This window comes from Eptatretus burgeri, chromosome 3, assembly GCF_056783735.1.
Source record: "Eptatretus burgeri isolate ZD-2024b chromosome 3, Ebu_testis_v1, whole genome shotgun sequence".
Classification (NCBI taxonomy): domain Eukaryota; kingdom Metazoa; phylum Chordata; class Myxini; order Myxiniformes; family Myxinidae; genus Eptatretus; species Eptatretus burgeri.
In genome coordinates, this window is record NC_140963.1 from 90,106,621 (window position 1) to 90,130,919 (window position 24,299).

Sequence of the window (24,299 nt, forward strand, 5' to 3'; positions counted from 1 at the left end):
AGAGTAGAAGAGGCGAAAAAAATAATAGAAATGAGTGCAAAGATTTAATCTGACCGAGCTATGAAGATTGCACAACGCACTGTCCCGTTATCCCGCTAGACAAAAGGGAAGGGTCCGTCTGAACGTATATTAATGGAATAACTGTCTGGGGACCGCTGTATGTTGGCTGCTATTGGTGGTGGAGGGATGCAGTTTCCAGAAGCGTAACAATATATTTGGTACATATAATGGTCTTGTTTTATTTTCCTGATTTTTGTTTGTTTGTTTTTGCTTTTGGTCTCTTCATTTTGTTTGTTATTGGGTCGCTCTTTTTTTTTTTTTTTTTCCTTTTTCTGTTTTTTTTTTCCTTTTTCTTTATGTCTCTCTTCTTGTAGGGTTAGCAGGATGGCCTAAAGGTATGCACACTCACTGCAAAGCTGGCCAGCCTGGATTTGAATCCTGGCCAAGCTAAAAACTGTCATCCTAGTGTCTTGCAGGATCGGCAAGGCATCAATGTGTGTCATCCTGCCGGTGGATGTTAAACTGGGTGTCCTATCTGCCAGCAAATAGTTGATGGACGTTAAATATCCCATGTTGTCCTTCACAAAGAGGTGAGCTAAGCTATCGCCAGCACCATGAACCAATTCAAAATTCCTGCTCTAACCTTAGTAGAACATCAGGCTTGGCCAGCCTGTTTGTGAACCAAGGATTTGGGCCAAAAACCTCCCCTACAAGAACGTGGGAATAATTGTGGCTGTTAAAGAAAATAAGATGGTCTCTCTCCTTGCCTTTTTACCCTCACCGAAGGAGAGGGTATTGCATTTGGGTCCATTTGTGTGTTTGGCTGTATGTTTGTCCGCACAGAACTTTTGTGTTTTTCTCCGTAAATGCTCGTCAGATTAAGACGAAATTTTCTCTGTAGGAGCGACTACTCATCTAGAAAATTATATTGATAATTGTGATGTCATAGGTCACGTGGTGTGGCAGCCATGTTGGAAAAACCTAAAAAAAAAAAACTTTCTAGAAAACACCTTTCTAAACACTCCCCCCCCCCCATCACCCTTCTCCCTCAACTCTTCCCTTTCACCTTTCTCCCTCCAATCTCCCCCCTCACTTCCTCTTCTCTAAGTGCCCCTCCCACACATCCACAATGCTTCTACCATCTCATCCCTCCACCTCCTTCAATCTTCAAACTCCCTCTGCCCCCTCTTATTACTCCCACTGTGCATCATGCCATCACCACCGAGCCTTTTCTCATCCTCATCTGGCCCTCTCCCCCAAACTCTGTCAATAACTATCCCTACCTCCCCGCCCCCTCTCCTCCCTTGTCCTACACTTCCCCCTCCCCTCCCCTGCAACCCAAAGCCTCCTTCCCTCCCTCTTCCTTAACAGTGTGGACCTCAAACATCTGGGACCTTCACTCAAACCTGACAGCTCTTTCCATACAGGTTGCCACTGACAAACCAGACACAATCTGCAAAACAGAATCTTTCCTCCTTTAAGATGTCTCTGACTCCCAATTATTTCTCCCTGGTTACTCACTCCTCCGATATGACAGACCTGAGCCTCGTCCTGATGGCGGAGTTGCTCTCTTCATCAAAGACTCTATTCCTCACTCACCATGCGCTGCCCCCTCTCCCCCACACCCCCAGGAATACCTCTGGCAATTGCTTCCCTTCCACTCCCACCTCATGTCTATGTGGGTGTTGTACCGTCCACAACACAGTGATGATTCCATTTGCATCTCGTTCTCCAAAGAAATGGACCAACTTCTATCCTCTCATCCCATCTCTCTCTCTCTCTCTCTCTCTCTCTCTCTCTCTCTCTCTCTCTCTCTCTCTCTCTCTCTCTCTCTCTCTCTCTCTCTCTCTCTCTCTCTCTCTCTCTCTCTCTCTCTCTCTCTCTCTCTCTCTCTCTCTCTCTCTCTCTCTCTCTCTCTCTCTCTCTCTCTCTCTCTCTCTCTCTCTCTCTCTCTCTCTCTCTCTCTCTCTCTCTCTCTCTCTCTCTCTCTCTCTCTCTCTCTCTCTCTCTCTCTCTCTCTCTCTCTCTCTCTCTCTCTCTCTCTCTCTCTCTCTCTCTCTCTCTCTCTCTCTCTCTCTCTCTCTCTCTCTCTCTCTCTCTCTCTCTCTCTCTCTCTCTCTCTCTCTCTCTCTCTCTCTCTCTCTCTCTCTCTCTCTCTCTCTCTCTCTCTCTCTCTCTCTCTCTCTCTCTCTCTCTCTCTCTCTCTCTCTCTCTCTCTCTCTCTCTCTCTCTCTCTCTCTCTCTCTCTCTCTCTCTCTCTCTCTCTCTCTCTCTCTCTCTCTCTCTCTCCTCGTATGTGGTGACTTCAATTGTCATCATGCCAGTTGGTTGTGTGTGGGTACCTCCCTCACCTGCCATAGCTCTTCAGCAAAAGACTTCTGTAACATATTGGGACTGGCACAATCTGTCAACTTCCCAACCCTGACCTTAAACATTGGGACTACATCTTCTGGATCTGATTTTGACCAATTTCCCTGAAAATATCTGCTGTTCTTTCTCCGCTCCAATCAGTTCCTCTGACCACATACTTGTCAAAGTAGACATCTCTCTGGCTTTTATTAGAGAACCACCTCAGTGCCGTCGAGTCTGGCATTTCACTCAGGCCCACTGGCAGGGACTTCAAGCAGCCATCAAATTTCTAGACTGGTCTCTCATCTCTACTTTCTCTGACATCAACTCATTCTGTGAATTCTTTCAAAGAAACTTGCTCTATCTCATACACAGATTTATCTCAACTTGTCTTCAGTCGTCCTATCCTTCCTCCCACCCATGGTACACAGAAGATTGTAGTGAGGCAGTTGTCCTGAATATAACTTGCCTTCACCTCATGGAAGGCAAATTCAACTCGTGGTAATCTCAGTTCCTTCCACAATGCTTAGAGCAAGTGTGTGTCTACCCTGAGGAGAGCCAGAAAACAACATCTTTCTAATCTCAAGTCTGAACTGTCAAACCTGTATCCCTCCTCCAAATCCTGGTGGCATTAGGTTATGTCTGTTTCTGGTGAATGTTCAACCTCTATTCCCTCCCTCACCTCAAATGGCTGCACAGTTGACGCTGCACCTGAAAAGGCTGAATGCCTTAACTCTGTGTTTGCTTCTAAATCTTGTGTCCCAACCCCATCGCTTTCTGTACCCACCTTATCCAGTCGCATCCAGCCATTCCTGGAGTCTGTATCCTTTTCTCCTGACAAGGTGGAGAGTTTGCTGTCGAACCTCGACTCGGATTCTGCAACAGGTCCAGACGGCATCAGCCCACGTGTCCTAAAAACCTGCTTCTCTGCTCCTATTCACCCTCTCATTTGCTCAAGGTCTTCTGCTATCTGCTTGAAAATCAGCAAACATTACTTCTCTGCATAAAAAAGGTGCAAAAAGTGATCCCTGCAACGACAGACCAATCAGCCTTCTCCCAATCATCAACATCAACTTCAACCAATCATCATGGAATTCATCATTCCTTCTGAGATTAAATCCTTCCTCCTCTCCAACGGCTTGATTTCCGATCATTAATTTGGATTCAGACCAGGTCACTCGACTCTGGATATGCTGCTTCTGTTCTCCCAACAATGGATAGAGATCCTCAATGCCAGACGAGATCAGAGCAATCTCCTTCGATATATCACGTGCTTTCGATACGGTCTGGCAACCTGCCCTGCTCAACAAGCTCTCCTCCTATGGTATCCAAGGCAATCTCCACTCATGGCTCGCAGACTTCCTCTCCTGTCGCAGTCAACGTGTGGCCCTAAATGGAGTTCTCTCATCCCCTCTTCCTGTCCAGGCTGGAGTTCCTCAAGGCAGCGTTCTGGGCCGTGTTCTTTTTCTCGTTTTCATCAATGATCTCTCTGACTCCCTGGAAAATCCTCTTTATCTCTTTAATGATGACTCAACCCTCTGCCGTACCATCTGTCATCCCTTGGATCAGTAAGCAGCAGCCTCTTCACTCTGAAGATCTGGATAAATCTAGTCCCTCACTCTCTCGCTGCAGGCAGGTCGGTGGTCTTTCTGTGTTCTGTCGTCTCCTCTCTGGCATCGCCCCCCCTACTCTGTCTGCAATCTGTCATACCCCCCCCTTTATATTTCTGCAGGGTGCCCAAGGTCCACCAGCAACCCGCTTCTGGTAAAACTACCAAAATCAAAAATCACTGCTCCTGTAGTGTCCTCCTTGTTTACCCCGTGTACCCTGCCCCCTCCCTCTCCCTTCCACAGATCTCATGTATCGATTCCCCACTGTTTTCTACTTCCCTCTCCCATCCCTCCTGTTTCCTGCTCCCCTTGTTAGATGTTCTGTGTGTCAGCTTTCAAACATGCCTTGATATTGCATATAAAAAACAAACAAATTTTTGACCTCTGGATCTCTGAAACCACACCAAGGAAAAATTTTAAACTTGGCACAGAGCAACGACTCCTCATGTGGAATGAGAATCATATATTTTTTTGATGACGTCATCGGTGCCTTTTTTTATGATGTCATAATTGCATAGGTAGAACGCTACATCTGATCAGCATGAAAAATTTTGAGGATCATCTTGGGATAAAATGGTCCTTAGAAAAAAAAATTGAGGACGTTTTCGTCATGTGACTCGGCAGCTGTAGTTTTTTTTTTTTTTTTTTTTTTTTTTAAACCTTCAAAAATCTTCTTCTCTTAAGTAGCTGAACAGATCGAGGCAAAACTTTACACATGTGACTGCCTATACATGAGGAACAAAAGGTTCACACATATGATGTCGTAGGTCACATCGTTTGGCAGCCGACTAAATTTACCCTCAAACCAATAAAAAAAAAAATTCTCCAGAATGGCCGAACAGATCAAGAGGAACTTCACAAAAATGTTCCCCAAGCCATGGGGACACAATGTTATTCACGAATAATGAAGTCACATGATCTGGCAGCCATATTTGAGGAGGAGGAGATTGGGACCATACTCTGTGCAGAGCGTTGGTGCTGCTTAAGCAGTCTCCTTGGCTCTTGGGCAAAATTCTGGACGGGTCGCCCCTCCGACAGTTTTCCAGCATGCTGGCACTCATTTTGCCGATCTCGGAAGGATGACAGGCCGAGTTAACCCCACCTGGTATTAATTCAACAGCTGAGCGGGATTTTAACTTGGGACCCTAGGATCCAAAGCCCGCCACCCGAACCATTAAGCCAACACCAGGCATATTGGATTGAGCAAAAATCGTTTATAAAACTATTTCTCTTGAACCGCTTAATCAATCGACATGAAACTTCAGAATTATTATCTCGTCGTAATGAGGAAGCATGTTTTAAATTTCAACCTGATCGGAGGCAAAGTCCATCCATCCATCCATTGGGACTGTGCAGAGCGTTGGTGCTGCCTGAGCAGTCTCCTTGGCTATTGGGCACAATCCTGGATGGGTCGCCACTCCGACACCAGATACCAGCAAGCTGGCACTCATTTTACCAACCTCAGAAGGATGACAGGCAGAATCATCCCCACCTGGTATTAATTTGACAGCCAAGTGGGATTTGAACTCAGGATCCCAGGATCCCAAGCCCACCACCCTCACCATTAAGCCAACACCAGGCATATGCATGGTCTGGCAGCCAGCATTCAAGTTTTTGAGATCTGCGTTCTTTTGAAAAAAAGAACATTTTTTGTTTTTTTTTAATCAGGCTCACTTGGCTGTGCCTGGATGGGTTTGAGGGTGGAGGAGTAGCATATGAAACCCAAATCATATCCAGGTTCCTCCTGATGACTTCATCTTTTCTTTTTACTTGTTTGGGTTCCTTCTGATTTCTCCAATGCAGGACTGTACCTATTTGATCTTCCATTTGATTTGAATTGAATTTATTGTAATCCCATTCTAAATTAAATTGAATAATAATAAAAGTCATGGGTTAGGGTTAGGTGTCCAGTCAAAGTGGGACGTCTTGGTACCCGGTCATCACTGCCAGCAGTTATAAAGTGGCAGTTCTGGTTGTGTGTCTTATTAATTACGTAACAAACCAGTACACAAATGCCACACACAACAAGTCCTGGTGAGGGTTTGCAATCTCCAATTGCTCTTTTTCTTGTTGTTATTGCATCTCTCTGTTTTGCATCTCCTTTTGTCATTTTGTTTTTTTTTTCAGTCCATTCGGAGGAGGAAAATAAATCATTGATGTTCTATCAGCTTCATTTTTCTGTCTTTTCACTTGCTGTTTTATCAACATTAATTATGATTCAAACACTAAAACCACTCTTCCATGAGGCATGTATAATTAGCACGATCAGTTTTAGATATCGTTGCACTGTTTTAATTGCATTATAACTCTCATGGATTTTTATCTGCCCGATATATATCGGGGCATATTATGTGATACCGGTCGTCCGTCCGTCCGTCCGTCCGTCTGTCTGTTCCTGTCCGCACTCTAACTCCCAAATTTTTCAACTTTCACGTTTCATATTTGGTACATAGGTACAGACTGTGGAGACGGTGTGTCGTGACGTACGTTCGTCATCTAAAGCGGTTGCCATGGCAACCAGGATGCTGTTTTCCATGTCGTAGCACAATTCTGTATATGCCTTCTTGTTCTTCATAAATTGACGTGTTTGAATATATAATTGTGTGTGTGTGTCACAGAGACTTTTTCGGGCATATATTGTGCTCACTTGCACTCTTGTTATTTATGGATCTACTTATTATGTACACAAAATGCTGATTTTTAAACCTGGGTCCCCTCCCCCTTATTTTCTATGTTTTGTTCAAGCATCCATCCATTCTCCCCCCCCTTCCCCCCATCCCCTCACCACCACAAATTTCTCTCACTTTTGTTTTGTTGCTTATTTTTTCACCCCTCCCCTCATCCCATGCTTCTATTTATTTTTTATTTAAATTAGGTTTTGTGGAACAGTCTGTTCAAGATGTTGTTTGTAAGTTGTTTTTTTTTTTTTTTTTTTTTTAATGGAACGGTGGCCTTGGAGATTTTCATTACGTCATTTTATTAATTGTATGCTACTGTGGGAATGTTGATATTGTTGAATAATTTAAAACTTTGTGACAATATCTTCACTTTGAGTCTGTTGGCCTGCATGCTGAGTGGTGCTTGACAGTATAATTTGCCAATTATAGTCTTTCATGACATTAGGGTAATGGTTGAAAGCTTTTCCATGAGTTTAATCCGGGGCTGGCAGGATAGCCACGAGTTATGCACACTCGTCCATAAACTGTGTCGTTTGGGTTTATATCCTGACCCAGCTCTAAACTGTCATCATGCGTGGACTTTGGTGCTTCACAGCGTGCCTCCCCTCAGGTGGACATTAAACTGGGGGTCTATCTGCCCGCGTTACTTGGTGGACGTTGATGATCCACGGTGTCATTTGCGAAGAGATGGCGAGCTATTGCCGGAACCTTGAACATTCAAAATCTTTGCTCTAACCTATAGGGGGCACTGCATCATCTGCACCCCCAGCAAATGAAGCGATCCACCCCCATGTGCTGCATATGAAAGAAGTGTGAATCCAAGCACTACCTCTGATTATGTGAATGGATGGCTGTCATCGATATGAAGTGTTTACGCGATAGATGCGTTGATGCATGCATCTTACAAGATCACGAAGGGTCCTGTTTTAGGCAAGAAATCTGACTTTTGCACTCGATGTGTAAAAATTAGAAGCTACAAGTTGGCTTATAATTACCTCTGCCACCAAAAGTGTGCCAAAGGTGAATTGTCACTTTAACTTTCCACATTGCTGAGCTTACCTTTTTACTTTCACCACCAAAGGTGGTCAGAGGTAATGTTTTCACCCCTGTTTGTCTCTCTGTTTGTCTGTCTGTGAGCAGGATATCTCAAAAAGTTATCAATGGATTCGGACAAAACTTGGTGGACAGATTGAGTGCATGACGAGGACAAATTGATTAGATTTTGGTGAAGACCCGGATGTGGATCCGGCCTATCGGTGGAATAGAAACAATAAACTGTGCAGCCTGGCGGAGGTTTGCGCTCTACAGAGTGCTCTTCTAGTTGTTTAATTATTTATCTTTTGTGCCTTGCTCCGATATGCATCCTTGAATTGAATCATCTCTACTCAAGGATCTCACCCTAAAAGCTCCTTTTCACCTTTTGACTCAATGATGATCGAATTATAAATCTGAGTTGGGGAATGGCTTACATGAACTTGAGAAATCATCACCATGACCATAAATTAATTCCTGCAGATTTCTCAAAAGTTTTGAAATCCCAAGATCGGTTTTGCAGAATGTGTTCAGTGTTGTGGAATGAACATATGGATGGAAGCATAGCTCCAGGCTTTCCAGGAATGGAAGGAGCAACGATGACTAATTTTCCTTCATGTGCATAAGGTATCGTGTCCTGAGGTACATGAGGTGCAGTGATACTTATTTCACAACACCAAGCATATTGATAGAGGAGGACTGCTCGAGTTGAGAGAGGAGCAGGTGGCTGTGTTGATAAAAGGAGGTCTTGAGTCTTGGACTGATTGAAGGAGACAAGGTTTGCAGAGCCTCATTTGGCGATGAGGTTGAGATCACAACTGATGCAGGCAACAGCTGAGAGGAAATCGGCAGCAGGTGATTGGGAGGAGGTATCCTGGAATTTATCATTGGTGGAGCAGTCAGCAAATGGATGTTAGTAGAATGGACATGGTTGATAGTAGCTCTGAGGAGGTTATTGATGATGAGAAGCAAGAGAGAGGGTGAGATAGTAGAACCATGAGGAAACCAGAATTAATACGATGTGGCTCAGAGAATAATAAAATAAGAACCACTCCTTTTGCATCTTCAGATGTATAAGACTGTTGAGACAGTTTTCCTTGGCGAGGGGCGCAACTTCAACACAGGGTACTCAAATGACTCGTTCTTCCCATGACGGAAGGATGACAGGCTCAGTCAACCCATCTGGTGTTATTTTAAAGGAATGACAGAGGCTCAAACTCAGGACCCGATAATATTAAACCAGCCACCTTAACCATTAAGCCAACGCCATGCTTTATGGGTCAGAGAGGGTACCATCAATGCAGAAAGACACAGATCACCCAGTGAGGAAGCTGGAAAACCAGGAGCTGAGCTGAGGCTGAATACCATACATTGGAAGCTTTGCTTGGAGCCCTTTGCGTCAGACTCGGTTAAATGCTTTGCTGATATCCAGTGAAACAACTCTACTTTCTCTGAAGTGCTCGAGAGCTGAAGACCATTCTTTGACAGCGCAGGCCAGGAGGTCACGAGTGGACCTGGCTTTGTGGAAGCCATATTCGAGGTCATTGAAGAGAAAGTAGGGTTCAAGGTGGGTTAAAAGTTATCTTTTTTTGAGGGTCTCTGTGATTTTGGAGGTCATGTCGATCAGATGGTAATTGGAGGGATAAAACTTGTCGCCTTTCTTCAGGACAGGGCAGTTAGGAGTGCAGCATTTCAGCACAACAGCAGGAATGCCATCTGGACCATTGGCTTTGTTGGTGACAAAAGAGAGCAGTGTAACAAACCTTGCGAGTGGAAAATTTTTTGAAAGGCATAAGGGAGTTTGATTTAGGAAAAGTAGGAGGAGTTATATTTGAGTTATCTGGACTGAGAGGCAAAGGTGTTAGCTTTGGATTTGCTCGAGCTAGGGACTGAGTAATCAGGGTTGAGAGGTGGAAAAGATGACTCTCAGAACTTGCTGGAGATCCGCTTGGCCAAAGACCAGAAGGCATGACTCATGCTGTGTGAGAAGATAGAACTTGTCAGGGGTCTATTGGATAAAGGTAGCTTTGGCTGTGGAGATGATGTGTTTGCAGTTGTTGCAGGTAGACAGCCACGTAAGCACTGACACTGATCTGAGGGTGAAGCTTTCCAGGCTTTGAAGAGATGGAGGCAGCACAATGATGGGAGAACCACTTGGGGAATGAGGCTTTTCAACATTTGAATGAGTGGTGCAAGTGAAGAGACATACCTCGAAGGATGATTTCAGTGATTTGGTCTGCTACAGTGGAAGGATCAGTGGAGAAACAGGAGCCTGGCCAGGGATAGTCTGCATAACATTGGTGAGGTTTGTCCCATTTGGCAGAGCAATAATGCCAAAGGATGCGAGAGCGAGATGAAGAATGCTAATGCTGCTGGAAGTGATGACAACTGGTTATGAGACTATCGTCAGATGATCCAACAAGTGCAACCACAAAGATTTTAGTGTGAAGATGAGGTTTGGAAGTGCAAAAAAGGCTCGGAGTATTGGAGCTATTATTGGCGGAGCAGTCAGGAATGCTCGTGGGTCCAGAGATGAATTGCAAGAGGCCATTGAGGATAGCGAAGGCTTTTGCTTCAGCCCCAAGTCTGATCATTGTGTGTAGAGTGGAAAGCCAGGAGGAGTTTTGGATGTTGATATCTCCAAGAATAATGATTTTCGAGGATTGTTGGATTTGCCCAACTCAGGTAGTCCCCCTCCCTCCTTTGTATGCAGCACAAGGCTGTGGGTAGCATCTTTGGCTGATGGTGTGGCTGTGCTGCTGATGCATTGCCCCGATTACTGGTACACTGGTGCTCATTTCGCAGACGTTGGAAGGATGACAGGCTGAGTCAACCCACCTGGTGTTAGTTCAATGGCTGACAGGGGCTCAAACTCAGGACTCTAAGGTCCCAAGACAGCTGCCCTAACCACAAAGCCAACACCAGGCTAACACGGGTAGTGAGGTGGTGAAATAGCTGCATGTGATTTTTAGTTGGGAGAGCGGTAGAGGCAGCAGATTCATTTATTGAGATTGAGGAAGGAGGCTTCGAGCCAGATAAGTTAAAATTCAGTGTTGGAAAGTTCAAATTGGGGAATATGCAAGTAGCAGAGATATTGAAGTGGACGTAAGCACATGCACCAGCTTTAGAGCTCAAACTGGGAGAGGATGTAACTTGGGCACGGGAGGTGGGGAGTGGATTTGGGTTCAGCATTTTGAGTCTCAGTGAGGAACGGGAGATCTGGGAATTTGAGTCTCCAGTGTACGGTATATAACGGGACGACGGGAAGAGGGCCTTTCGGGGACTTTGTAGACAAACAAGGAACATTCCAGATTCCAACAGTTAAAACTATTGGCCTCAGAAGGGAGTCTCAGAATCCCGTGCGCGGTGTTACTCCGGTCGCGAACTGGCAGTGAAGGAGACCCGAGGTTATCTACCAGATGATGAGGCTGCTTCTCAGGGTGCTCCATCTTGGTTTAATTCACTCGCTTTCGGGTGGCAAGCCTGTGGGAACACTGACTTCAACGGCACCCTTGAGCAGGCCCTGCAGAACCAGGAAAGCAACTCAGAAGCCAGAAAACTCCCCAAAACCCCACAAATCCCCCATCGGGCAGCCTGCTTCAAGAGCTTGCAACAAAACCAATGTTCCAATTGAAGGCGCCTAAGGGACAGGTGGTGGTGGGATTGCCCCGGATGTGTGCGAGCAGCCGACCACCTTTTAAGGTGTTGCGTTAAACAAAATTGAAGAATGTAGTGCAACTGCATTTCAGCAAAGGGATAATAATGTTGTACTGTCGTGTGGGAGTATCCTATGTGCAGGCATCCACATCAGCTTGAAAGACTGCAAGACTTGCTTGTTGGTTTCGGAGGTTTTTGGTTGGTCATTTAGTTCTTGAAGTCCAATATCTCTTTGCTTCGGAGCCATTTACATATTGTGTATGCAAAAATTATGGAATGTTTGGCTGTTGCCCCCTTTTCTCTTGTACACCTCCAACGCCCTTTTCTTTATTTCTGCTTCCTTCAAAACTCCCTTCCTTTTTCGTTTTATTTTTTTTTCATTCCCTCCCTTGTGTATTGTATTGTTCCTTCGTTTTTCGTTTTATATATCCCAACTTGATCCATTTATTCCCTTCTACTCCCCTTCCACATGCATACTATTTAGCTGACCCCTTTCTACTTTTCTTCCACATGCATACCATGTCAACATATAATTTGTTTGAAAAATATTTGTATCGTATGATGTCAAATTCAATCACTTGCTCTTCTTTGATGTAAAGAAAGCAGTTTACATTATTATTTGTTTTTATTTGCATACTTGTACAACTCTCAATTGCAAGTGATTTTCCAACTTTATTTTAATTGTTATAATAATATATACTAGCATACAAGACTCATCACTTTGCTGATGGGAATATACTGATCTTTGCTGCAATGGCTAATCTTTGGGGCAAGAACAAAAAAGCATTCCTGGGAGATCCTGCCCTCCATGCTGGGATAACCAGCATCACAAGTTGGTGTTTGCAGTTTCAATGGGCGTACCCACATAACCATGCACACAAACCGTCCTTTATTCATTTATTTGCATCACAAACCTTCCAGGGAGTTCCATTAATCCACCCCCGTTGGATTGATTGACATCTGTTCAACCATTCTCTGGTTAACACGACAAACCAAGCAAACACAGACAGACATGGCTCCTCCTAGACGAATAAACGTCAGTGTGAGTCCGTCAGTCCATCAGTCCGCCTCATCCATAACTCCAAAACCATGAAACCTCGTGACCCCAAACTTTTCCTGCACACTAAGGGAACTCCAAGGAAGTGCATGATTGAAAATTGGGTGTTTGGGTTAATTTAAACACCCCTTTTGAAGATGATTAATGGCTTTATTTAATTATCCTTTATCAAGGTGCCGTTATCCCTGGTCCTCTCACTGCCCCTCACTGGGGTCTTAATTTACCATTGTTTTTGGCATGCTCAACAATGTCTTGACTTGGAACAGGCTGCAACGATTTGTCAATGATAGTTTTTTTGTTTGTTTTTTATAACTTTCCTCACTCATATCATCGAATGCCTGATCATCATATCCACAAGTCACTGGACACATCATGATGCTTATAAACGCCTGGAGATGCCGATGTTCGTGGCTTTACTTCATTTCTGCACATGCCATAACCTCTATAATCTCTTAATATTAGCCGAATTTCAAAATTTTTAACTTCCTTATTGACTTCAGCAGAAGTTCTGATTGCTAAAAATATAATTTCAATTTGTGCAATTCAGACATTGCTTGACATTCTGGTGGTCTCTGGGTGCATGGTGTTTATATAACTGATCTGCAATCGCTAAACGCTTGCCAAGCCAGAGGCTCCTCAACTGTTTCGTTGGAGTGCTAGCTTGAGTGCTTCAGCCAATTGGCGTGCACTCTACAATGCTCGCGCTGTCACTGAATATATAAATCAACTTAAACAAAGTTCAGGGCCCACTTGCCTGCGTTTGGCTGTGCGGTGGATCGCTCGCTGAAAATGTGCAGTTTTATTTTGTACAACGTTTCCCCTCTTTGTGTGATTTTCTTTCATTACATGACCCGTCCCTTCAGCATAGATAGTCGCATGTAAAAAAACAAATTAAACGTTTCGTTTTTAAAAGTTTTTCACATTTTTTGTTGGAATGCTTGCTTGAGTGTTTGAGCCACTCAGGCAAGCGCTCTTCAAACTTTTATGGCGATATGGTGGCTTGGTTCTCCATTGAGACATTTCCTGAGGTTGGAAGGCAAAATAAATGAGATGATTACATTGAGTAAAAAAAACAATTTTCAGCTGTGAATCACCACATCACGGCAAGATAGCTGAGAGGTACGCACGCCCGCTTTAAGCTGTCTAGCCTGGGTTTGAATTCTGACCTAGTTGTAAACTGTCATCCCGGTGTTTCACAGGCAGGGTGATTCATCATTGTGTGTGTCACTTCTCGGATGGACGTTAAACTGGATGTTGCATCTGCTAGAATCCCCCCCCCCTTCCCCTCTTTCCCTCCAGCTCCATCTCTCACCCCCTCCCTCTCCATCTCCCTCTCCAACTCCCTTATTATTATCTCTCCCAAAGGAGAGATTATTATATTTACTAGAAGCACCCGCTCCCTACGGAAGCCATCAAGGGGGTCATGTTATTATATTTATGCCTATTTTACTCCAAGGGGTCCCAGAGTTACACACCCCAAAAATGGTTGCGATCGGTTCAGCTGTTTTTGTGGTACCTGGGAACAGACAGACAGACAGACAGACAGATGGTGAATTATAGTAAGATTATTTGTTTCGTTTTAAATGTTCCTCGATTTTTCAACCTCTATGCAAATGAACATTGGAAGACCCCAAACTTCGACGAACCATTGGGGGTGCTTTACGTGCTCTTTTCTACAAAGCATCCTGTCCTTCTGAAGTCATGTCCTTCTCCCTGAAAATCCACTGCATACTCCAGATAAAGTTTTTCTTTTGCAACTGCCTGGACCTCATCTGTGAACCGCCATTTTGGCTTAGGTCTTGAAGTCTTTGTTAGCAATGCATATCTGGAGGCCGAGGAGTGGAGTATCGCGATGCACGTCTACAGTAAATAAATAATTTATGTGTACCTAGAACCATCTGCGCCGAGATGACACACGCGCACACACGCACACACACGCCAATTTGAAGCACGATAATTACCAAAGGGTTTGATTAGGAAATAACAGAATATACTGCAGAGCGCCACTGGGAAATGTCCATCGAAAAGCATTTGAAGATCTTGTAGCAAGATTGCAGAATGACTGCACTGTACTGCTTTGTTGCAAATTCGAAGGGTGGCTCGAGGCCAATGTGTTTGATGTTTGGAATAATATTAATACAAGGAGAACAATAAATCTTGGAAATGCATGGAAAATTGTAAAAGTCTGACCTTCATCCGTCGTGTCTGTTCTTAATAAAAGATTTCAGCACACCTGCAGATCACGACCTTCGGGCAGTGATTTTTTTTTTTTTTTGTTGTTGTTGTTTTCAGGTGAAAAGTCAAAGCTTAAAAAGACCTTAACTTGACTGGAGCAAATTGTCAAGCTTGAAACAACAGTGATAAGAAGAGGAAGTCGAACACTTTGCAGTCAAAGCAGATTTTTCAATACTTTGTTGAAACAGAATTTTCTTTTCAAAAGGAAAAAAGAAAAATGATTTCACAAGAAACTTGGAGCTTAGGAAGACGTACGGCGAAGGGCGATTTGGATTATGTTCCAACAAGGTTAAATACAAATGTCCGGTACTTGTGTGTTTTTGTGCAAGTTCTGGTGCTCTTTGCTGAATGCAGCACGTACGGTATTTGTGTTGTGTACCCCCACGTTTAGAGCTTCATATAATGAGACGAAGTGTCGACTGGTTTTCTCTTTAGTGTTGTGCAGTGTTTTGTGTTGCAAATTCACCATTGGGTTGACAACCCCTCATCTCGAGCCTTCTTTGTCTGTCCTCTTCTTGGAAGTGAAATAAGTTTAGGGATTTGTGAAACTTGTATTAGTTGCTCAAGTTTTGGACTTTTATTTATTTATTTATTTATTTATTTATTTTCTAATGGAAGGTGGAAACGTTCCAGAAAGGGGGTGACTCACCTTTGAGCTGCAAAGCCTGGGTTCTTCGACCTTTGACCCATCAAATCTCGGCCAAGCTACAAACTGTAACCTTTATGCTTCGCGTGCAGGACGATACAAAAATGTGTGTGCCATCCATCTGCCAACACTGGGAGCCATTAGTAGATGTTTGTGATCATACGGTGTGGGCGAGTTCTTGCTGTCATTGTAAAAAAAAAAAAATTAAAAGTACAAATTCCTGACCACCCGGTTCCAGATAGCCTTGGGCCAGAACCGTTTCCCCCAGCCGATGCCACAAGAAGGTGGAAATAATTTGAACCATTAAAGAAGAAGCAACATTCCAGAAAGGTTCACAGGAAGCAGCTGGAGGACAAGGTGCGTAACACTTGAGGGAATTGCACATGAAGGGGTAATCAAAACGAACAGTGTGGTTTTGCAAACAAATGTCAGCCAAACCACAGAGCATTCAAGATCGCCAATCTTTGGCGCAGCCCAAAGATCAAGGGTTGCCTTTCGTCATGGCAGACAATTCGGCAACGCACGACTAGTACGGATGCAGTTTGATTTTTCAAAATGTACATTTCATTTTACCTAATTATCAACATTTGCTTTGAAGAGTTATTTTAATGTTGACTTTGCTTGCTTCATGTTTGACAACAAGTCACCAAGCGAATATCAATAAAATTAACAATCAAACATTGATTCCGTACCTTAACCTTTAACCCTTTCCTCTCATGTTGCTTGCTATGATACCTCTACCTCCTCCCATCCTTCCCTTCCCCATAATCACCTTGGTGCTCTTTATTTGATGCATTTTGGTGTTTTTTTTTAATATCAAAGGATATTTGTGTTATTATAACACTTCATTAAGGGACTCTGAATTGCTATGCTGGAAGTTATTTTGCTGTCGACCTACTTGAGTTTTCCTCTTTTAAACTGTCATCCTTGAACTCTTAGTCATAAATCGTAATCAGTACTTTAAATTGCACAGACATTTGACCTCTTTCCCCCTCTTCCCTCTCACCCCCCCCCTCCACTCTCACCCTCCAAACTCATCAACCATGCCCATGGGTTGTCTGCCATGATTGCATTAACATCGACCATGCAATGTTGCACATTCGTTTATATGTCTAACATTACATGTGCGTACCTTTCATTTCCACAGCATCAGCAGCAGGTCCTCCAGGCAATCGACAGGGCAAAGCAAATAACCATGGCTGAGCTGAATGCTATCATTGGGGTAGGTCATCCTGCCATAGCTTTCCTGGATCTGGTTACCTCTTGGATCATTGCATGTTGCCATTGCTGCTTTGGATAGCGTGCTCATTGTTTTGGAACTGATTTCTGAGACAGCTTTGAAAAAATACCCGTGCGTGCAATTCAACTCCTGAAGAAATGCAAGCGGAGGGTATCCTCCATAGGAAAAGGTTACTTGGGCCAAACTCGTGCATTTGATCTGTGCCCTCTCTACAGAGCTATTCATCCCTACTCTTCAACAAAATGATCTTCTGGTTTTTTTGGGGGGGAGGGACTATTTGCTTTCTCTGTCTCCCATCTTGTTTCACTCTTGCTTTGACTTGTGTTTGGCTTGTAACAGTCATTTTGTCTTCCTGATGAGGGAAGCCAGCAGGCATTTGTTGATTCGCACTTTGGGAAACTGTAAACCTTGATAAAACAACCAAACAAGAATTATAACCTGGAATTGCGGTCCGAATGACTGGGAAATTTCATTAGCATCTCTTCTGTAAAGCCGGTTGGAATAATGCTCAGTTTGAAATGAATTTTGTGCATTTGTCGTTGTTGAGGAATTTGCTCCTTTTGCAGATTGAGCTTCTGAGCTTGCTGAACAGGCGTACGCTCTCTGCTTTGGGGATCTATTGAAAGCTTGCAATCTTACTTTGATTAAACGAGGTTTTGCTTACATTTAATTTGGTAACATACCATAATGTGTGGGCCGATGCTGTCAGACGAAAGGGGTTGGAAATTTGATTAATATTGACTTTTTATAGAAGATAGAGCATCAGAGGGATTGACCTTTGTTCACTTGCTTTCCAAATTTTTTGTTCTCTTCTCGGGATAATGTGCTTGTTGTTGTTGTTTTCAAGAAGTTTTTTTTTTGTTTGTTTTGTTTTGCACATAACCAAATTTCTTGTCAAATGCATCTGCGCATTCCCTTTCTGGTGTTGCACATTTTGATCAAGCTCTCTGCCCTGTCACCATTCATTCATGCAATTTGAACACCCTCTCATCCATCCCATTAATAAAAAAAAACAATCTTTCATAAGCTGTCAACTTTGCTTGCTTGCTTTGTTTGATTATGTATTTATTTTATCCACGATCTTCATATTATGGTCAGAGTTTGTTTTTGAATCCGTCCTGTTCATGGGATTTCCCTTTCGCAGCATCAGCAGCTCCAGGCACAGCATTTGGCTCATGGACACGGGCCCCCAGTCGCCCTGATGGGACAGCATGCAGCAGGCATCCCTCCTTCCGGTTATTCACCGGTGGCATCCAGCAGTGCTGGGCTGCTTACTCTATCGGGTGCACTAGGACATTGTGGTGCCACAGTGCACTTAACCAGCAAGGATGAGAAGAACCATCCCACCGATAACAACCGAGGTTTGCTGATGGCTTTGGGCTGCATTCTCGTTCGGCTTGTTGCAATTTCCTTTGTAAATGAGAATTTAGTGTTATTCTTTTCTTTCAACAATGGATGGCATAAACCAATGATCTTCATGATTGTTTTAGAGGGGGCCACTTTTGCCGATAGGACTCGGTGTGAGAGCCGCCACATGCCTGCAGGACTTCATAATGGCTGCTACTAGGCCCTGCCTCAACATACTCTTCCACATTGTGGTTAACTGGGCTGCAAGCGTAATTGTTTGTCTCCTGCAACCATATACTAATGTAGTTATTTTACTTTTATGATTCGCGTTGGAACTCATTTGAAGCCATTGGGTAAATTTATTGGCTCGGGGTACGGGTTAGGGTACTCAGGGTACGGGTAGCATCATTGGCTCAGGGTACGGGTCAGGGTACGGGTAGCATCATTGGCTCAGGGAATTGGTTGGGGTACTCAGGGTACGGGTAGCATCATTGGTTCAGGGTACGGCTGTGCCGCTTATGCAATGCACTATGTTGGTTAAGGCAGGAATTTGGATTTTTCCCAGGGTGTAAGTGATGGCTCACCTTCTCGATGCATAGGACACGATGGCATCTTTAACGCCCACCAACTGATATTGAACGACAGGACGCCATTTTAACGTACATCCAAGGGACGGCACACATATTGATGAATCACCCTGCCTGTGAAATACCAGGCCAGACTCGGCGGCAGAACAAATCTAATCGGGGGAACATTAGGGTAACTGTGGGGGGGGGCGGGGGCACAAACTGGCGTTCAGAACTCAATCTATGATGTAAATGCTTGATAATAAGAGTTTCCCTTCAAGAACCAACACACCAACCCAGTTCAAATTTAAAAACATGCTGCAAAGTCTCCCTCTCTCTCCCCCTCCCTCTCCCTCTCCTCTTCTCCCTCTTCCTCTTCTCCCTCTCCCTCTCCTCCCTCTCCCTCTCCCCGCACACGCACTGCGTATGTCATTTGAAATAGACTATATACTCCACTCTTACCGAATAAATGCAGATAGACCCAAAAATCATTCATCATTTTGCGTAGTAATCATGAAAGCCAAGGCTGGCATCATAAAGTGAATTAAACGCATAGCTTACGTTTTCGAAGAGTTGCAGGCGGCGAGTGTTGGTGCTGAACCTCCGAAGAATGGTGTCTTTCCACTCGGTTATGCATTTTGGGGTTAAGTCCCTGTTTTTATTTCATTTCATTAAGCGAAAAGGTTTTCACTTTTAATATGATAAATATAAATCGATGAATAAAACGCAAAGTTTGGCACCAAAGGCTTTGCCTGTGGGTGGGTGTGGGGGTACAATAACACATTTGGGGGGGCATGGCCCACGAATGCCCCCCCCCCATGACGCTGACCCTGCACCAGGCTGATAGTTTCTAGCAGGGTTGGGATTCAAACCCAGGTTAGATAGCTTAGAGGCATGTGTGAATACCTCCAGGACATCCTGCCAGCCCATCACGAAAAAGTAATGAAATTAATTTGATGCACTTGTGAGTTACATTTGGTGTCATGCTAAGCATCTACCAGAAACTGGATTTGTTGGGCATGTGATGGATTTTGCCGATTCAAAGGTGAATACCAGGTGAGTAGTTTGCCATGATCTCTTCGTACGTCGCATTTTGTTCAGGGTTTGTGAATTTGATCTCGTGTTCTTCATGTGCAGTTTTCATTGGACACCTGGCAAATCGGACTTTATATATAACAAGTCTGAAGACGATGATTCACGAGCGGTATTTGACAATGTAGATTGTTTCACAAGTCAAGGATGAGACAATGTGATAATTTTTGACCAAGTTATAAGAATGATCAACATGATGTGGTACGAGTGACAGGTTATTGGCTGCAAAATGTCAAAAACCCGGTTTTATTCAACAACTTTCAAAATTTGACCTTTGCATAACCTTTAAAGGTCACAAAACAATGTTGTGGACATTAAAATAAGGAAACAGGATACGTGCTATAGCTTATTGGAGTTAGTTTGTCGAAGAAGGTCGAAAACCCGGTTCGATTGCCACAACTTTGAAAATTTGACCTTTGTGAACTTTAAAGGTCAAATGTCAAGGATTATGACCTTTGGTGCAAAACTTCCTCTGGAACATTCCAGGAACAATATAACGTCATAGGCTATATGGCATTTCGCACTCCTCGGATTATCCATACTTTGATGAAATCAGCGTAAAAACAAACTTGAAGGGAGTGCCACGGGCAAGGTGTTTGAGATAGAGCAAAATGGTTTGAAGACTTTAGGTGGGGAATGACCTAAAGATTATGCATAAAAAAATATTGTCATCCTAGCTCTCAAAGTTTGGGTGGTCATATGATTTTTATGTCAAAATTCGCAATTTTCATAGTTTGTGACCTTTTGACCTTGGGTCGAAAGTGAAAAATCGAGTTCCGTGGGGCTATGCAGGTGCCATTGGGCTAAACAAATACTGAAACCCCTGCCAGATTCGACAAACCCCCTTGGAGAAGATGTAACTTGAAATCGGCTACCCCCTAAAAACACATGTTTTTTGGGCGTGGCTCCACCCATAATGGGCGCAGCATGCCCATTCTCAGGAAAACACAACTATATCATGATATAAACATCACACCCAAATTTGATCAGGATTGGATCAAAACCCACGGAGGTATGCTCGGGACAGGCACAGACAGACAGACAGACAGACAGACAGACAGACACACACATAACGAATATAGTGGTCACTTACTGACTCGTGAACCAATAACATTGGCAGTGATGCTTGCCCCTTGTCCCTCAGAACAAAGCTAAACCATTTCTTTAATGCCCTGGCAAATAGTTCTGGATTGTGAAAATTTGCTTTATTTCATGGGTAAAATCCTTCAGACCACAGTACCATGGCCCCTTAAGCAGTAATTATTGAATATTGATGGTTATTTTTGAGAACTAACTATTTGTTAACGATTTATGTGCATATACTGAGAGTTAAATTAAGGCTTACTTCTGCATGGAGCTTACAGTAGCCATTGTATAAAGCCATTAAAATCACAATGTAGGTCTTCAGTTTGTTGGTTTAATATACTGTATGTTCCCTGACAAGGAACTCTAACGTAGGAGGAGACCATGAGACCCTTCAAAGCCTGCATTATTATTCCCAACGTATTGTTGTTTGCCCATGCTCTATCCTTTTTAAATCCTTTGCATCAAGCAATGAAACAGCACGTACTTTTTATTTATTTATTTATTTATTTATGTCTTATTTTTAAGTCCTTGGGAGGTAAGTGGTTTGAACCCTGGCCAAGTCATACCAGACTCGTATCGGATGCTCTAACCCAAGGGTCAGCAACGTATGACACATGTTCCATGAGTGGCACACAATATGATTTTGAGGGGCACACGCAATAAAAGTCTCATTAATGGTGAAGAAACCAAGTTGAAAAAAAAAACATTAAAAACTAGAGGGGGAGCACTCTCTTCTTCTTCTTCTTTCGGCTGCTCCCGTTAGGGGTCGCCACAGCGGATCATCCATTATGATCCACATAGTGATTTGGCACATGTTTTACGCCGGATGCCCTTCCTGACGCAACCCTGGTCGCCTCTTACGACACAGGGATATGGTACACCTATTTTAACCGGGGTATACACCGGCCCAGTATACTGGTACTCATTTCGCCGACCTCGGAAGGATGACAGGCTGAGTCAACCCCCTGGTGTATTAATTCAGTGGCTCAATGGGGCTTGAACTCAGGACCTCTTGGATCCCAAGCCGCTGCCCTAACCACTGCGCCAACACCAGGCTCCAGAGGGGGAGCACTCTGTAGAGTACAAAACCTCCTCCGCCAATACTGCTAGGTCACTCAAGTGAACCTGATATCCTATTCATTCAATTTGACGTCAACAGTGCTCACAGTTATAGTTTGCAACTTTCCCTTTTACTTTTAACTTTTACATACTCAATTCATTCGTCATAACTAGATTCCTTGAGACAGAAATTGATTGTACGTGGGTATATCCACCTGAAGTTCCAAAATCAGCCGCAATTATAATTTTGGCATGTTTTTTGTTGGAAATCACTTATAACATGTAGAAATGCAAAAAAAAAATTAATCGAAATTTTGTTGAAAAAAAAGTTGCAAAAATATTTTTTTTCTCTAACAATTTTTTTTTTGGGGGGGGGGGGGTTGGAAATCACTTATAACATGTAGAAATGCAAAAAAAAAAAAATTCAAATATTTTTAAAAATTGGCTGCCATAGCGGCCATATTGGCCATATTGGATCATCCGCAGGGTGACCCGTATCTTGCCAAAAGGTGACCACGTGTGACTTCTTTAAGGTCACACTGAGGTGAACAGAGCTGCTATCCACCAGGAGCGACTCCTTGAGGAATATCTGCCTACGAGAGATTCCGATGAGAATCGTTCTACAGAGTAACCATGAAAAATATGCTTTTGCCTCATAACATCACCAAATGACGTCATAATGTCTCAAGCTTGACATATCTAGAAAGCACTCATCGAGGTGTTCAATTTGAGGTACTACACGATATGGTTCCTAAAACTTGAAAATTTGACCTTGGGGTCAAATATGTTTGACCTGAGGCGCTAACCATGAAGGTCAAGGCCAATCGCCACCAAAAATTAATCAGCTGAGTGCCAGACCATGAACTATATTCCCATGAAGTTTGAAGACGATCCGATCAAAATTACTCAAAAAATAAGGGTTTCGTCGACTCCCCTGATTTGCGACAAAGTGACCTTGACCTTTGACCTTGACCTTCAAAATTTTATGCGCTGAAAGGAACCTCTATAGGCCTCTGATATGCGAAGTTACAAAAATTTCCAATGATAACTGTGCTCTGCAGAATTTTTTATATGTGATTACAGACAAACAAACAAACAAACAAAAAAAAACATACAAGCTGACTAATATATCTTGCAAAAACTTCGTTTTAGCAAGATAACAAACAGAAAGGGGTGAAAACAGTCATCTCCATCCATCTTCGATGGCAGAGGTTAACTATGCTTGACTGTTCTGTCACTCTCTCTCAAACAAAAAACAAGAGTTCTCATTGGGGAGCACTATTTAGCATATAAGTTTATGCTCCCCAATGAAATCTATTTGATGGAGAAAGAAAGAACAATTCAATTGGTTTATTTACATTTGGTGGGGCCAGCCAATCTTGATTTGCAGGAAATCTCGTGATAAGTGCCACTAATCATGACTTTTTTTGGACAAAATGGCAGTTCCAAAGAAAGCAAAGTTAGATGTTCACTCATTTCAGCCCTCTTGGAGAGACAAATACTGATTTGTTCAACATGAAGACCATGCTACTTGTACTCTGTCATGAGAGTGTCGTTTGCCGCACATGAAGTATCCAACGACATTTTCAGACAAAGCATGAGAAACACTTCAATGATGATGTGGACAGGACTGAGTCAATCAAGTGAGCCATAGTGAGGTATGGAAAGAAAAGCAAAGTAGTGTCTTTACTAATGTCTGGCAGTAAAAATCAAGCCACAGAGGGAAGTTACAAAATTGCACAATGTGTCCTCCAAAACATGGAAAGACATTTACAGATGGGGAATGTATTAAAGAGGCTTTTCTCAGTTGTTCAGATATTTTGTTCAATGGTTTGCTCAATATAGACACAATCATCTCCAGAATTAAAGACCTACCTGTGTCTGCCAGATCAGTGGGGGAGACGCATGAGCAAAATGGCAGAAAACATTTACATAAAAACGGATGTTGGCATTGAAAGACACAGTAGTATTTGGTGTCGCGCTTGAGAGTGGCTATAAATGACACACCACGTTTAGTAGTTGTTGCGAGACACTGTGACTCAGATGAAGTTCGAGAAGAACTATACTGCCGAAAACTCATGCAAGGCACAACAATAGGGGAGGATTTGGCGAAGACATTTGTTAATCATTTTGAGAAAAGAGGAATGGACATCAGAAAAATATTCTGTGACAAGAGCCAGTGCCACTGCTATGGTCAGAAAACAGGATTTGTAGATCATTGAGGATGAAATTGGTCACCTGACGGTAAATTTTCATGCTATTATTCATCAAGAAAATCTTTGTGCCAAGATTTCTAATTCTGAGCTTAATAATGTGATGACTACAGTGGTGAAGAGAGTGAATTTTCTTGTTGCTCGATTTGCCTTCAAGCACAGGCAGTTTCAAGCTCTGCTTGAGGAGATGTATTGTGCATACAAGGACATTCTGCTTCACAGCAATGTTCGTTGGCTAAGCTGTGGGAAGGTTTTGGCACGCTTTGTCGACTGTGTTGATGCAATCAAGATCTTTTTGTCAGAAAAAGGTCAAAACTAGTTTATGACAAATGAGTCGCACAACTAATGTTTCTAATTGACACCGCCACGCATCTAAACGAGCTCGACCTCCATCTTCAGGGTGCAGACCAAACTGTTGTGGGTCTTTTTTGA

The 24,299-nt window shown here is 43.3% G+C and overlaps 1 protein-coding gene across 5 annotated transcripts in view; it reads left to right on the plus strand.

The window, feature by feature from the left end:
- The window catches only part of LOC147030421 (transducin-like enhancer protein 4), a 101,478-nt gene that overhangs the window by 9,131 nt on the left and 68,048 nt on the right, over nt 1-24,299 (plus strand). For all 5 annotated transcript variants that reach the window (XR_015056354.1, XM_085874461.1, XM_085874462.1 and 2 more), the window contains 2 exons: nt 16,412-16,486; nt 17,649-17,865. Coding sequence is in view for 4 of the 5 variants with exons in the window: in XM_085874461.1 (XP_085730587.1) it covers nt 16,412-16,486; nt 17,649-17,865 (292 nt within the window). In the remaining variant the exon portion in view is untranslated. The remainder of the gene's footprint in view (nt 1-16,411; nt 16,487-17,648; nt 17,866-24,299) is intronic.